This window comes from Loa loa, assembly GCF_000183805.2.
Source record: "Loa loa unplaced genomic scaffold supercont3.180, whole genome shotgun sequence".
NCBI classification, from domain to species: domain Eukaryota; kingdom Metazoa; phylum Nematoda; class Chromadorea; order Rhabditida; family Onchocercidae; genus Loa; species Loa loa.
Window position 1 is genome coordinate 79366 of NW_018108360.1, and position 16592 is coordinate 95957.

Below are 16592 nucleotides of genomic sequence, written 5' to 3' on the forward strand. Positions count from 1 at the left end.
AATGTTGTTGATATGCACATTGAAAGCGATGTTTAATTTACACAAACCAAAAGTGAACATATAGCGTACAGCTATATAAAAAAAAAGTGGAAAAGAAATAATAAAATTTATACGTACAAAAATACAACGACCACTTTCTTGTCAAGAAAAAAAAAGGGAACAATTTGGATTAATAGGAAGAAATCCGTTCGTTTCGTCGTTTTTACCGGAACATTCTCGAAGAATAACGAATTTCCCAAATTGATGAGTAACAATTAATTTGTATGTTTTATTTGTTTTTATATTATTATAATTAATTACATTAAGACACCAAATAGCTTTTATATATATACATATATATATATATATATATACATATATATATATATGTATGGATGGAAACGATGAGCAGCATCTAATAAAGACTGGACTGTGAATATATTGTATCGCGCGGACAAAATATGAACAAAACTTTTACAAGGAATTTCTTTTTATTATATTGAAATTAATTGAATTTAAAAGAGATAATTGGCATTTTATTCATTAATATAAAGGATTTGCTTCTCATAACAATAATTTTGAGCAATTTTTGAAATTTCGAAATCGAGATTTTGAAAAAAAGGATTTCGTGACAATCTATTGAGCCCATTTCAAGCTGTGCAAAGTGATTTTACAGGTTCTGGAAATATGACATTTTGAAATTCAGATTATCATACTGGTGGAAGAGGAGGCAGCAATGCAAACAAAATAAGTTTTGAAAAAGAAAAAATGAAATGAAAATGATCACAGTCTGAAATTTATATGATTACAATATGCCCAATGATAAGTAGCAGCATCAACTATAACTAGCACTATTATGGGATACTGATTGATTAAAAAGATCAGATAGTATGCAAATGAGATTATTAAATAGATTTTGGCCAACAATTATTGAAAGCAAAATAATTTAATAATTCTTTTTATAAAATTATCTGTTTAATGAAGACAAATGGGATTTATGGAATTTTCTAATTTTATCATATAACAAGATTTAGAGATTCCAAGTTTAACGAATAGTTGAATATAATGAAATGATTTGACGATTGCCATCGTATAATTTTATCAGGGAACTTAATTCCGATAACGAATCGTACTATCATCGAAAGGCACGCTGCACTGATATCTGGATAATCCTGATGATGGACGTTAAACGTCTAACAATAGACAAATTGAAATAAAATTTTAAATCAAAATAGAAATCTTGAAACACCAAATCATAATTTAATGAGTGCTATTAAAATTCATCAACTTATCATTGAATACCAGTGTCATCAACAATTATTATTATTATTTTTTGAACTTGTAAGAGGATAAAAGACTATTTACAAAAATTAAGAATTTTGAAGATCATTTGAGCATGGGGGAATGCCCGTTGTGATGTTCGTTGTGTTTCAGTAAAGGTGTTTCCATATATCTTGTATGAACTAATAAGCAATCCTTTTCATTCTTCGTATCAGCACCAGTATTATCCTGAAAATTTTAAAATCAAGCAATCGTAAAAGACAAGAAGAAAAGAAAAGAATCATGAAGAGATGATAACCAGACAAGTTTGACATTTTGACTTAATATGATATGACATTTGTTTACTTACTTATTCATTCACTTTTTTATAAATGACTCACTTATTTCAACAAATATTTCCATTTCTGATTCCATCAATCTATCAAATAAATTTTTTCGCCTTCTTATCTCCTAATTCTCCTAATTTTTTGTTTCTAATTGATGAAAATTTCTGCAAAAATACAACAAACTAAATCTTTTTGTGATGAATCGGCATTATCTTCAACATCTGTATCAGTTTTATTCACATCGGTATCCGTTCCAGTTATCCCATGACCTGAAATTATACCTTATAATGTATTTGTTATTAATGTTTACATTGGATTGAATGGACGAAATGCTAAAATAGCTTAATTTAAGCAATTAGAAAAAATCTCACAAGCGAATTTTTTTCCCTTCTTCATTTTTGACTATATAAGCTATTACTTATATTAAATTCTCCTGATTTCGAAATAAAATTTATGACTCATTGTGTTTACATTCTGATACACGGTATCAAAACTAAATCTTTTTTTTTGTTCGTATGGATGAAAATTCATGTACAAACCATCAGACGCCTCTTCTCTTTTGTTACTCTCTTCTAAATGCTTCATCAAAACAGCAACAACAACATTGACCAATACAAATTGCGAGATCAGTACAAAAATGATAAAAAAACATGGTGCTAATATTGGATCGACACAACAATTTGATTCACAATGATCCGATGGATCACAATCATCACGTAATGCATCCTAAAAATAAACAAAAAAAAAAGAAAGAACCTGAATTAATATTGAAATGTCATGCTACGCATAAAAAATACTAGCGAAAAAAATTTTTTTTTCACAACTTTTAACTTTAAAAAAAGAAATCTAATTCATAACTTAGCATTTACAAATATATTAAGAATTGACTTTTTTTTTGTTTGTAAACAATATTTGAAAATTTTCAAAATATAATTAAATTTTGTCAGCATTTAATGCTCATATACCTTCATAATTCCATTCCAATTATCACCTGTAGCTATGCGAAATAATGTAAGAAATGCCATGCCAAAATTTTTGAAATGAGCATGCTCACCAAGTCCATCACATGGATGTTCATCCGAACATTCTGGAAATTTCGTTTTATCAAATTATAAAAAATATATTGATTTTTTGAAATACTTTACCGCTCGATAATTGCTAAATTGATCGAATTTTCCAGGTTTTAAAAAGCTATGATTACTTTAACACAGTACTTTCCCTTCACTGTCAAATTTCTACGATAGGTGAGTTAAAGTTACATTATAATTCTCAGCCAAATATTTTTACCATTATTTTGTGTCGGATAAAGAAAAAAAAGGTTTTTCTTGTCAAGCTTACATACCGAGTTTACCGAATAACTCGACACCAAGAGCGGCAAAAATGAAAAACAGGAGAAAGAAAAGGGATCCAAGATTTCCAACTTGTGGTAATGCCTCACCAACAGTATCCAACAATGATCGGATACCTTTAGCCATTTTTAACAATTTCAATACTGCAAAAACAATTTCATATATATATATATATATTAGAAATTGGTAATTAACATTCAAATTTTTACAAGAACGTTAGTTCTTATAAAAAATTAAAAAGCAATTATTTCAGATGTTTATGTAGTGTAATTTACTTTTTGCTTATTCCTTTTAATGTTAAGAAAATACTTCTTAAAGAAAACAAAATTCGAAATTATTCGGGGAGTGAAATTTGAAAATTTTTGAATTTCTCATGAGCTTTGTCATTTTAAACCGATGATGTCAGTAGTTAAGTTAAAAATATTTTGTCAAAATAATACTATAACCTTGAAAGGATTAATATCAACGGTAGTGCTAAATATTGCTTCTATTAGTCGTGTTAGTATGTAATATAAATTCTTGAAACGTTTTGAAAGAACAATAAAATGGAATTTAAATTACCCCGAGCAATCCGAAGGACTCGCATCACTCGGATAATTGTTGGATTAATGGGTAATTCTAAGGCTTCAAATTCCTCGAATATGATACCAGCGATAGATAGAATTACAATGGAAATATCCAATTGATTCCATCTGTAAGTTCCGAATTGCACTGATTTCTATCATTATTATATCATGGAGCGAGAAAAAGCAGTAAATAATGTGATGATAATTGGTTTTGATTTTAGGCCTGCTTTATTTGATCTTTGCCCTCTTTGCAATCTCAATTTATGAGAAATTGCAAGAATTGAAAATATAAACAAAATTCAAAGTTTGCTGAAAAAAAAAAGAACTTAGAATGAGACTTAGCTGAATTTGAATTTGCCTCCTTTTTTGCAATAAATACATTTCTTACCGTTCACTGAAAAAAGCGACGAAATCCCAATGCTATAAGTTTAATCACAGATTCGAGAGTGAAGACAGCTGTGAAAAAATAATTCAATGTTTTAAGGACATATTTCAGTCCAATTGGCATCATATAGAACTCCATTGCCATTGAGATAACATTTACTCCTGCAATGTTTAAGAGTTAGTGAAACGATATGATAAAAATACTTGGGAATTATTGTAGCTTATTTTGATTCTTGTAGCTTGTAGCTTATTTTGAACTTATTAGAAATAAAACTATCTATCAGCTTACTATATTAGTTTCTTCTTCCTTGTTTAAGAATATTTGATTTCAATTGAGGCGTCAAATTATGACGAGATTTGGTAAATTGTTAATGTGAAAGCGAAGTTGGGAATTTAGTGCTTTAGGAACTTCAAACTTACCAATAACAGCGGCGATGGCTAAGTCGAAGTACTTTGATGTCACAATATTGTTTAAAAATAGCCTTGTGGGACCGTAATTGTGCCAGTATGGTTGAGATTTTTCACCTCAAAACGTCAGTAAATGTAAGATATCATTTAAATTGTTGATATTTTTTACGCCACAAAAAAAGCCGCGAATATTTGAATGAATAATTTTGTATTCTAACATATGCAATAGTATTAGTTGAAACTAAAACTCAATTCTGCATTTTTGTTCAATTTCAATTACATTTATAATTGAAATTAAAAAATGTAAAGCAGAAAGGAAATGAAATGATCAATTACGTCTTTTTTTCTTTTGTCCATATTCACTTTCGTATTGTTGTCGTTTTAATTTTCTTTCCAGGCGCTTTTTTCGTGCTTGTTCCTTCATTTCAGCTTCCAATGCTTCTTTACATTTGTGAAAATTCTCCACAACAACACCAACAAACATATTCAGTACAAAGAATCCGACAAGTAGTAGAAAGGAAATGAAATAAATCATTCGCCATTCATTGTAATTTTCGATCGGCTGAAGTAGACATGAATTAAATTTATACTTACAAAAATTTTGAAAAATCATAAAATTAATAAATCATATTAATTACCTGTAAATCTACACCTGTGGCATCAATACCCTGGTACATGATAGCAACCCAGCCATCCTTACTGGATAATACAAACAATGACATTAATGCCTAGAAAAATTAAACGTAATTTGAACGTGATAATTACCAATTTTTAAGTAATTTCTTGTCAATAATATTTTTTAAGTTTGAACTCTGCTAATTTATTAGTCCAAGATTAGTCAAAATTGTTAAAAACTTACTTAGCTAAGACCTCAAAATTGTCATAAGCTTATCCGGACAGGATTATCAAAATTGTTAATAAACTGACAACATTTCCAAAAGATTACTTGGCCAAGATTGTCAAAATTATAACGATGATTAACCCATCGATTTCGTGGATCCATCAAACAATCTGTCTTTGTTGTGACATTAGTTAAATTTGGTCCAACACAGTGGAACATCATACCCTACAAATAAATTCATGTTTTGTTATTGCTAATGTCAAGTATCTTTGATGCGTCAACCTTCAATTCTTGTTAAAATTTTGATTAGCTGATTACTTTGATCAGTTGAATTGTTAGCAATTTGTTCACTTCCTAATGCAATTGTCTCATTGCTTATTTGTTTTGGAAACTTATCTACCTATAAGCTGGTTAAAGTTAATTTTACCTTGAATAACTGAACACCGAGAATACCAAAGATGATAAAAAAAGTGCAACAAATCAAAACAATGTTTCCAATAGGTTTCAAACTACTTATTAACGTCATAACCACCAGTTTCACACCAGGTGCTCGATTGATAACACGCAACGGACGCAATGCTCGTAGCAACCGTAATACACGTATAACACCAAATATTTTCGGTGAATCTTAAAAGATATAAAACTTCCTGTTAAATTTTAAAATCGAATTACTAAAAATAAATAGAATAGCTATCTGTGAAAGTACATATGATTTAAAATAAATAAGAATTAGTCGAACTTACCTATATGAACTAACAATTCAAAAACAACATTTATAAGACTTATAATGACTAATGCGCCATCCAAAATGTTCCATCCATCTTTAAAATAAGCATCTTTTCCAAATAAACATCCATTCGCAACAACCTAAATTGTCAACTGAGTAATATCAATTAAATAATATCCAATTTGTTGCAATCAATTCATTCTTTTTATCCGTAATTATTTAACTTGAAAGTTTGAAATTATGCTAACCTTCATACTCATTTCGATGGTGAAAATTACGGTGAAAACATATCCGGTAAATGTGAGGAATTGTCGTTCCAGCGATTTCGGTGGAATTGATGGTCGTTCCATGGCTAGTGTAATACAGTTAATAGCGATGAATATCAAAATCGTATAATCAAACCATTTTTTTTGTGTTAATTGAAGGCACCTAAAAAAAAAAGAAAAAGCATAGCATATGCTGTACATCGCGACATTTGCGCTAACCATTTGTGTTATATTTTCTTTCTACAAATATAATTGTGACTATTCGCCGCTTCCCTCTTTCTTCGATTCATATCACTAGCAGTTTTAAAATTTTAGTTTTACTAATTTATCACAACTTTTTCATCGCTACCTGTACAGCATTTTAACTCATTAGTGCAAACAAACTTACTTAATTCGAATTCGATTTTTTGAACTAAAAATATAAAGCGAATAATCGGCACGTTTATAAAAACACGTTTTTCGCAATAATCGCATCAATTTCGTATTTTGCCATTCTCTCTTGCAACGTTCATCCTGCTCAATCGCTGCTTGCAATTCTTCATTTGCCTGCAAAAATATTCCTGTCATTTGTCAAATTATTTTCTTCCACAATTTTGCGGGAAAATTTTTTTTCTTTTCTGAACAATTATAATCAAATTATCAAATCTTCTGATAAATTATGATTAGATTATCAGATCTTTTGATCAATCATGATGAAATTATTTTTGTTCGCTTTCAAGTTTTTTTGTTTTTTATAATCAAAATAATAAATGTTTGTGTGAAATTCTGGGAGAAAAAAGTTTTCAAATTAAGAATGTAACAATTAAAATGATGTTTGAAATCTTGCAAAGAAATTTCCCATTTGTTGTACGTGATCTCATTTTGATAAAAAATAAAAACAATGATTACTGTTCAAAAAGGCTTATCATAAAGCCTGATAAAATTAGTTATAACTTCAGTTTTAACTTTCAGGAAAGAAATAATTCTTATTGTGTTGTATTTATTTCTTAAATTTATCGCTTCTCATTTTTCCAAAGATTCGAAATTTATAATGCATGTTGAATTTGTGCAAAGTTTTTATCTCTTTCCATCCTCAAATGGTTAATTCAATTGGAATTTGCTTTATTATTAATTGAAGCAAAACTTTTGGGTTATATTTATCCTACGAATTGAAAAAAAAGTCGATGCATCTTTCATATTTCAATCTTCTGTGCATTTTTAATTGCATATAATTTATTTTAAAAAAGTTGAAATTTTATTGATTTTTGGGAAAGGAAGATAAAGATTTTCAACATATTTAATTAACCTTAATTAACCTATCCCTTGTATAGGCTTCAATAACAGCTTGCCGACTATCAATAGAACGAAATGGATTGAGTTTTGTTTGCATTCCACACCAACTATTCATACGTTGTCGAACTTCGGCGTTTGAATAAGGATCAAAGTACGGTATCATTTGAGGTAGGATAAGTGAAGTATGTCGATCTAATCTTAAAAAAAAAAGAAAGGAATTATTCGCTTTTCTTTTTCCAATTCTTCCATTTTCAGTGACACATGTCGCAAAAACTGACCACTGACCCTACGATGGGATACTTTGCTTTTTGCGAAATGGCATGATTATTGATATTATTATATTTGCAAATTCAACGAACTGAAATCTTATATTGTTATCGACGATGAAATTGAATGGTATTCTTAAACATAGGCTATAACGGAAGCCTAAAAGAATAAACAATTTATAATTTGTTGGGTTTTGGGAATGACAAGTTTTACAGTTTGGCAAAGTTTTGCAGATTTTACAACTTAACAAGTTTCTGTAAAAAAAAAAACAAACTATCGAAAATTATTTTTCCGTTTCATTTGAATTGGAGTGACAAAAAAAAATTACCTATAATAAAGACTAGAATTAATTGATTTTGCTGGATGATGCCGATTGAAACTACCAGTTCGTCTGGTTAGAAACGATCGTTGTCTTAACTGCAATGATTTCTCACCTTCCTCCTCCTAAAAAAAAAAAGAAAAAAACTAAGCAAAAAAAAATGGAAAAATTAATTGGATCTTATTTATTAGTACAGAATGCATAACTTTAAACATATAGTCAAATTCATTAATAATGGAGTAACAGACACATTAAAGCTGTTTTATTTTTTAGTCAAATGTTCAAAAAATAGAATTTTTTTGCAAAAAATTTTCAAATTCAAAATAATGAAACATACATCATCTGGACTTGTCGGAACACTGTATCGCATTTGGTAGACATCTTGAAATGCTTGAAAATTACCTGGTCCACGATCGTAACTATAATAGGTGGGAGAATTCTGAAATACAATTAACATCAGAAATCAATCTAACTTTCACGATTATCACTTATCAAAAATTGAATATTAAAAAGAAAATAGTTGCACCTTTTGATTAAGATATGTGGAAGAGGAAGCTTTCGCTAGAAATAATTCCAATTCACGTTTTCTTTCTTTTTCTTCATCAGTTGCCTTTTTCATAGCTTCTTCTTCCTGAAATATATTATGAAAAAATTGCTTATATGAAATGAAATATCGATTATTCGGAAATTAATAAGATAAAAGAAAATCGGACAATATCGTTAATTGTTGGCATTTTCAAGAATTTTTGATTGGTTATTAAAATTTTTTTCAAAAATATTTACTCTTACAATCATTCCAGTCTTTTTAACAAGAATTCAATTTGATGGAAAGACAGAATTTTACCAATTGTCGTTTCTCTTCTTCCTTACTTTCTTGGAAACCTTCAACCAGGATTGCAACAAGCAAATTGAATAGTACATAATTGCCAAATGTCATCAAAGCAACAAAGTATAGAGCAGCCCAAGGTGTCGTACGAGCCATGCCATTAAATAGAACGACATTCCAATCTTCTTGTGTTAAAATCTTGAAAATAAAAGGAAAATGAATTTAAATTTCGAAAAAGAAAGTGTATCTTTAGTATAAAGTTATACACAGCTTTTGTAAACTGAAATTTTTTCGTGTCAACTAATTTCCAAATCCAAAAAGAAAAGAAAAAGATATTTCAAGAAGAAAAAGATCTTGAACATATTTCATTATCAAACCCACAAAGCTATCATTCATTTCTGGTTCGATAATTACATTTCAATTCATTCTAGGAAATTTCAAAAATTTCAAAAAATAAATCGTTAAATTTAAAAGGTCGTTTAAAACCATAAGAATAAATGCAATACATGCCTGAAAAACAGTGACCAGTGCCCATAACAGAGAATCGAAATTTTTGCGCTCACATTTCTTAGTTTGATCCATTGCATTAATTGGATTTTTGCAAAACTTGCATCCAAATAAGTTCATTCCAAGTATACTGCAATAAAATCTATCTAAAAGTTGAGCAAAAGAAAAAGTGACCGATACAATTCCCGGCATTAAATAACCTACGGATGACAATTTTTGAAAATTTAGTTCGTTTTGAGTATGTTGTAAATTTAATGTACACATAACTTTCATTTTGCAATTTAACAAAAATAAATTTACATACTTTTCATGCATACCTGAAAATAAAGATGAAGAGAACGAGTAATCCAAAGAATACCGTCACATTATCCATTGTACGTAACATAACAACCAACTGATATCGTAAAGCGGGCATAAATCGAACCAGTTTCAAAATCCGAAGTAAACGAAATGTTCGAAGTACTGATAATCCTCCTTTTCCTTCTTGAAACAATTCCAACACACTGTGGAAACAATCAAGTAATAATTTATTTCAACGGATAAATGTATTAGAAGAAAGATAAAAATCTTTTTTTCTTCAGATGAAATATTTCAACTCTTAGAAAACTTTCAATTTAAGGGCAAATTCAAAAATTCATTTTGGTTAGGGAAAGGAAGCATGTCCGAAGTCTTGAAAACGTTATAATAAATGAAAAATAAGCTTTACCTTAGTGCGACTATTCCGCCATCAAAAAGATTGAAACCATCGGAAAGATATCCAAATAAACCATCTGCACCTATTTTGAGCAACATTTCCAATGCGAATAAACCAGTAAAGAAGTAGTTACTGATTTCTAAGATTGTTGTCAGTAATTCAGGCTAAAAAATAAACTTAACAATGGTTGCTTACAGATTAAAAACCAAGCATATTATTTGGCCAAATGTTAATAATGATTTATCGATTTCATTGATAATTTATCGCAATAATAAAAATAAACCTGCTGGTGATACTCGACGCCCATACTGAGAGTATTAATCAAAATAGCGAATAAAATACCGCGTTTGAAATGATTACAAACCACAAATGCTCGAAGTTTTTCACGAAATCGACCTAATAGCGTAGAATTTGTTTTGGTCAGTTTATCCTTAAATGTATTAGCATATTAATAGGCAGAAATAACACACGAGTTGTAAATTCAAAACGTCATAAAGAGAGTTCAAGATTAATCGAAATTATAACCGTTGTAACAGGTGGAAATTTTACTTCTTCCACTTCGAATTTAATTTTCAAATTTCATTTATTTTTCTGCTTATTGTCAGAAAAAAAAATGAAATGCAATCACGAATGCATATTACCGATTTAGTGCGGGAACTATCACCATAGTCCTTGCTGCTACGAATACCATCAGCATCACCATATCCAAGCTCAGATTCGGTTCCGGATAATTGATCGGAAAGTTCCACATCACTTTCCTCACCGCTTGACAAATCTCCCACTCGAACGGATTTTTTCAGTGAGGCAAGATGGTTGTCATTCGTTGAACCTATCTCCACGTCACTTTCTAGACTGTTCGATGTGCAATCTGTCACTTAATAAGGTATTATTCGTGATGTAAATTTGCCAATCAAAATAAAGAAATTTTATGAATAACTTCACTCCATAAACTTTGAAATTTCGACAAAAAAAAAGACAAGAAAAAGAGAAGCGTACCATTCATACTTCCATTCCACTTCAGATTCTTAATAGTATCTTGCAATTTACTTTCCTCGTGATGGGTACTTTCCTCGTGATGGGCACTTTCCAATGGCAATAACGTGTCATCTGTAATAGCTTATAAAATCTTATAATTCAATAAGTGGACATTGTCAAACCATTCATCATCTGTCAACATTGTTACTTTTTATCCTTTTAGTCTTCCAATTAATTTGCCAGTACTAAAGAATTACAGAGAAAGTTAGTTTGGTATCCAAGTGAAGATGTAGAAGTAAATGTGCCACTAAATATGTTCTGAAGAAAATATCGTAAAAACAAGTTTAAGTTCTTCAATTAACTTCAAGTTAGTTGTATTACTTGTAGCAATATTGGCTACTTTGACATCTTTCGCTTTCGTTTCTTTAGAATTTTCAGCTTTTGGTTGAGTGTTATTTGAAAAGCCTTTAAAGAATTTCCGCCTAGTCGCAAAACGTTCCTCCCAAATTTTCCATTGCTGAAATAAAAAAAATTTCTATAATATATCATAGATAACAATTATGTGCGTATTGGTTTTTTTTTTTGGTCCATGCAATGTTGCTGGTTCATTTGCTGTACTACAAAGATTTGCTGAAAGAGTAAGTTGTTCAAGTTGAAGTTATATATGTTGATACCTTAAGAAATCTTCTTTTCAATCGACGAGAATAATGTCGTATAGATTTGATTATAGCTGCATAAACACTATCACCTTCTTCATCATCTCTCGATAAATGAGCCGGATCGCTACCTAAAATAATCGACGCTATTTCCTCACGTATAAAATCTTGAAATTAAAAAATTCGCAGTACGAAGAAATGTAAATCCTGTTAAACCAACTGAGAGATCCTGATGATCGTAGTCTTTTCCTTTCTTCAATCATTCGTTCGGTTTCGCGTCGTTTTGTTTCCGCAAATTGTGTTGCGATAACAACCAAACATAAATTGATCATGAAAAATGCTCCTATCTGCAAATTCTCATTATGGAAAAACAAAAAAGAAAAATTGAATTGGATTTAAGTTACATTTTAAATAATACGTTATATTTTAATGATCCAATTAATCAATACTAAGTAAATATAAATAAGTATCTTATCATTTTGTTATTTGCTAATAAAAATTGTGATAAATTAACATGATGGAAACTTACAATAATCAATAAGACAAAATATATCCAATTCCAAAACGAATGCGCATCTTGTACATAGTACATGATATCTGTCCATCCTTCTAAGCTTATAACCTATGTAAAAATTATCTTATCAGTTATGTTATCGATCGAAAATCTTAGAATATGTATTGTTCTGATCTTATCCATTGTGATCGAAATATAGATAAATAACTTTGTTTATGGTATATTTTGAAATCGTAAATAAATAAATTAGGTAAAAAAGAAGGGAAGAAAAAAAAAAGGAAAAGAGAAGAATTGATACCAGAAAGATAGCAATCCATGCGAAACCAATATTATCAAATGATATAGATCCTTGGAATGGATTACGATGCATAACTTTACATTCATTATAATAAGCATTCCAATTTATACACGCTGTTGTATCATTTTTTATATTTGTCCATTCATGTATCGTCAAATTACATCTGAAAAGTGAAACATTTAAAAAATTTAGTTGTCAAATCTGATTTCTAGATAAATTTAATAGACAAACTTAATTAATTATCAATTTCACCAAATATTAATTTTTCTGTTTTTTACACTTTATCGCGATGTTGTTTGTACTTTATTACGTATTTGCAAATTTGATCATTTTCCTTACAAGCTGTTCAATTATTTTATTTCAATTATTTTACTTCTAAGTCATTTGACTATTTTAGTTTAATTCTTTTGCTTACTTTTTACAAAAATCATTCCATTTTTATATGTTATTATTGCGAAACAATTAACTGGCTGTTAATTTTAACTAAGTTTTGTACTTCTTTGTCCAGAATCTTTGATGTTAAATATATTTAATTCGAATATTTTGAATAAAAAATAAATAAAAATTGAAATTCAAATAAACAGGTAAGTGTAGAATTTCCACTAATAATTTCATATATTTGTGATAAAATTGAATCCTAGATTAATTGAAATTGACATGTGAAAGCTTACTTAACTCCGTTGTGTACGTAAGGAGGTAGATTATTGCATGTATGAAGACCTGATGAATCCGCTTGACTACAAATATATTCTAGCGAGGTGTCTTCCGGTATATAATATCTGCAATGCAAAGAGATGCACTATTATTGGAAGGTAAAATGTGAATACCTGAACACCTGTTGAAGTATCATAAACATAGAATAAAAAATTATATATCAAAAGGATTTCAAGCATATCAATAAATATTATGATATTTGTTAAACAAATAAAATTATCAATGCAATCCATCTGATAACTTAATCAATGATTAGCTTAAATTTTTTACTATGATGTTGGAATATTCAAAACTTATCGAGAAATTTTATTTTACCGTGTAAGTGATATATCTGAGACATCAATATCAGCATTTATTTTGGGCAAGCTAATAACACAACGATTTCTGAAATGTATGATTGTCCTCTTTACAGAAAAAAATGATAATAATAATAATAATTAATGATTTAAAAATTTTACAAATAAAATACCGAAGATTTTATATAAGTAATAGTCAAGTATTTGAACCCAAGTTTTGATTTTTTGTTCGATTTCTATTTTTGTTTCAAAAAAATCTTGATTAACTGAAAATCACAACTTTATATCCAAACAAATATGTATATGTCATTTAGACAAATAACATCAAATGTCATTAGACAAATAATAAAAACCTTAAAATGATACCTGAGCAGTCCGGCCCATAATTGAACACCAATAATACCAAATATGAAAAAGACAAAGAAACATAACAACAATACATTACCAAGCATCGGTAATGTGTCCAATAATAGATTAACTGTAAATGTTAATTTCATTTAATTAACACTATTACTTTAATAATACTTATTCCAGTATTGATCTCTCTTTCTCTTCCTCCTTCTCTCTCTCTCCCTCTTTTTCTCTTTTCTTCCTTTTCAACTTTTCCCTTGTCAGAAAATATGCATAGAATAATTTTGATTGGAAATTATCAATCATCACAAACCAAGAATTCTCATGGATGGTATCCTATTGACAGCACGTAACGGTCGAAGTACACGAATTGTTCGTATAGCAGTTAAATTTAAATTACCCAAGTATTCTTGCAATAGATATTCTGCACACCTGAAATTTACAATAAAAATAAGTTGTACTTCAAAAAAAAAAAAGGCTAATATTAGCCTAATATCAACGTATTGAAATATTAAGCAATATTTCTCGGTATCTTTTAGGAATTGCGTGACGATATCCAAATAACAATTTTTCATTAGTTCAATCTAAGTAGTTACTCATTAGAAAAAAATGGATCAAAAGTGAGTTGTTTAAAAAGTAAATCAAAAGTTAGTTATTCATCAGAACAGAAAAAATCAAAAATTATTTCATAGGAAATTCATCAGCAAAAAAAAAAAAAAAAAGAAATGATTGAAATTCATTAAACGATGTAAGTATGATTGAATAACAAATTTAAAAAAAAAGAAAAATTAAATAAAATCAAAAAAGGGGAAAAAAAATGATAACAAGAATAAAAATTACCCTGCACAAACAATAAAAAAATCAAGGCGATTCCAAGTATCAGAAAGATAAGCGGCTGAGCCATAGAACCCGAGTGCAATTATTTTGATCATCTTAAAATGATTAATATTATTTTTTAAAATAAAAAATTCAATCAGTTTGATGAATCTTCCAAATAATGAAATTTTTTTTTGAATATTAGAAAATAAACAAATAAATAAAATTTAGAACAAACCATTTCTAAAGCAAAATATGCAAAAATGATATGATCAATGGTTGAGAGAACATAGCAACGATATGTTGTACAATTATCATTATCCTCACATGGCCGATACATTCCAAGTGTTACACAATTAATCAAAATAACAATCATTGTTATACGATCAAACCACGGATTCATAACCATTCGTAAGGCCCATGAACGTGGTGGTACTGCTTGCCGTAAACAATGTAAGGCTGGTTCCGTAAATCTTAATATTGATTATATTTCACATCTATAATGTTTCTATTTTTTTTTTACTTTATTTTATAATATATTAAAATTTTACAGCAATAATATTGTCATTTTATTATTAATTGTGATTAAATAATAAATAATAACGTGAACTGTTTGTTGAATATATTGATTGATTGATTGATTTGTAATAATTTTTTTTTCCCATCCAAAAAAAAGCAATCAGTCATTTAATTAGGAGATTACCCTGGATAGGGTAAATCGCATTCTTCGTTGATAATATCCGCCTCATTATCCCAACCAACTTGGGTTTGTTTCTGATAATCAACTTCTTCCAGAATACTATCATGCCATGGTCGTAATGGATTTACTTCCATAGATAACGAGAAAGTTTTCTTCCTATGCGGCAAGAAGCTTCGACCTTCTGTGGATGGGCCAGGCCCCGTTGCTGATAAAAGCTGAAATCAATTAATCGAAAGTATTATTCCACTGATATTGCAACTATACTGAAGTAATTTTTGTTGCTATAGACTTTTAAATGACATATATGGCTGATTTATGACATTTTTCTTAAAGTCTTTTATATTATCGCAATTTGCTAATCTCTCAGAAAGCTTCCGGAAATTTATGCTAAAAATGTGAACAATTATGTATAACCAACTAGACTTATATTTAGAAATTTAATATCATTATATTAATTATTATCAGGATTTGGAATTATCTTATCAGTTAAATTATTGTTTCATTTAATGTTTACTTTCATGCTTATTATTTTACAATTCTATGATTAAAAAAAAAAATTAGTTATTGTTGGATAAAAGATACCTGTGAATCATCCACGCAAGCTTCGGTAGTTCTGCGCCGTGATTGCAGATAGCGCCTAGAATTTGATTGACGCCTGTTTAGCAATCCACGGGGTCCAGAAAAACGGGAAAGTGATTGAAATGAACGTAATTCCCTGGATACTGGTTGCTGGAGCATTGTGAATTTTTGTTATGTCATTATTTTAGGAATTACTTAAATTCATTCAATATTTCTCTTCCGCAACTTCCATCTGCAATATTTTTTTTCAATTTTATTTATCATTTCACTACTTTTTTTTTTGAAAAATTTCTGAAATTACCATCACTTTTTTGTGTTAACAGTGAAGTAGCTTGTTATCGGAATCTCATAAATCACAGGCGGTATTGCACTAAGCGATATTGCGTAAGGTACCGGAATGTAGGTATATCGATTGCATTTCTAGAACTTCTTCATTGAACTATTATATAGTATCATAGTGAGGCTCGTGGCATTTCGTGATAGCTTATCAGAAACCTAAATTGTTTCCCGATAGTCAAGAAATTTTGATTTTAGTGACTTTTTAAAATTATGGGCAAGTGATGGTCGAATTTAATTATTGATACGTAAGGTGAAACAAATGTTATCAAATGTTATCACTTCTAAAAACTCTGTATTAATGTACGAATTTTTGGAAGGGAGAATCAAAAAGTGTGATTTTTT

At 29.1% G+C, this 16592-nt stretch overlaps 1 protein-coding gene across 1 annotated transcript; it reads right to left on the reverse strand.

Annotated features, from left to right (window-relative positions):
• Window positions 1-1365: 1365 nt before the first annotated feature.
• Window positions 1366-16070, reverse strand: LOAG_02719 (hypothetical protein; the record flags this gene model as incomplete). Its single annotated transcript, XM_020446102.1, has 39 exons — window positions 1366-1488; window positions 1770-1855; window positions 2126-2312; window positions 2552-2673; window positions 2929-3078; window positions 3497-3627; window positions 3897-4047; window positions 4306-4410; window positions 4630-4855; window positions 4932-5021; window positions 5240-5359; window positions 5562-5761; window positions 5878-6001; window positions 6110-6290; window positions 6516-6673; window positions 7413-7596; window positions 7995-8110; window positions 8323-8424; window positions 8512-8616; window positions 8830-9009; window positions 9322-9448; window positions 9636-9821; window positions 10025-10176; window positions 10296-10442; window positions 10654-10886; window positions 11009-11119; window positions 11369-11504; window positions 11662-11774; window positions 11864-11990; window positions 12173-12265; window positions 12456-12618; window positions 13127-13234; window positions 13485-13553; window positions 13832-13943; window positions 14130-14248; window positions 14657-14748; window positions 14871-15105; window positions 15336-15547; window positions 15915-16070. The coding sequence occupies 39 exons, from the start codon at window positions 16068-16070 to the stop codon at window positions 1366-1368; spliced, it is 5532 nt and encodes a 1843-aa protein (XP_020303516.1).
• Window positions 16071-16592: the final 522 nt, after the last annotated feature.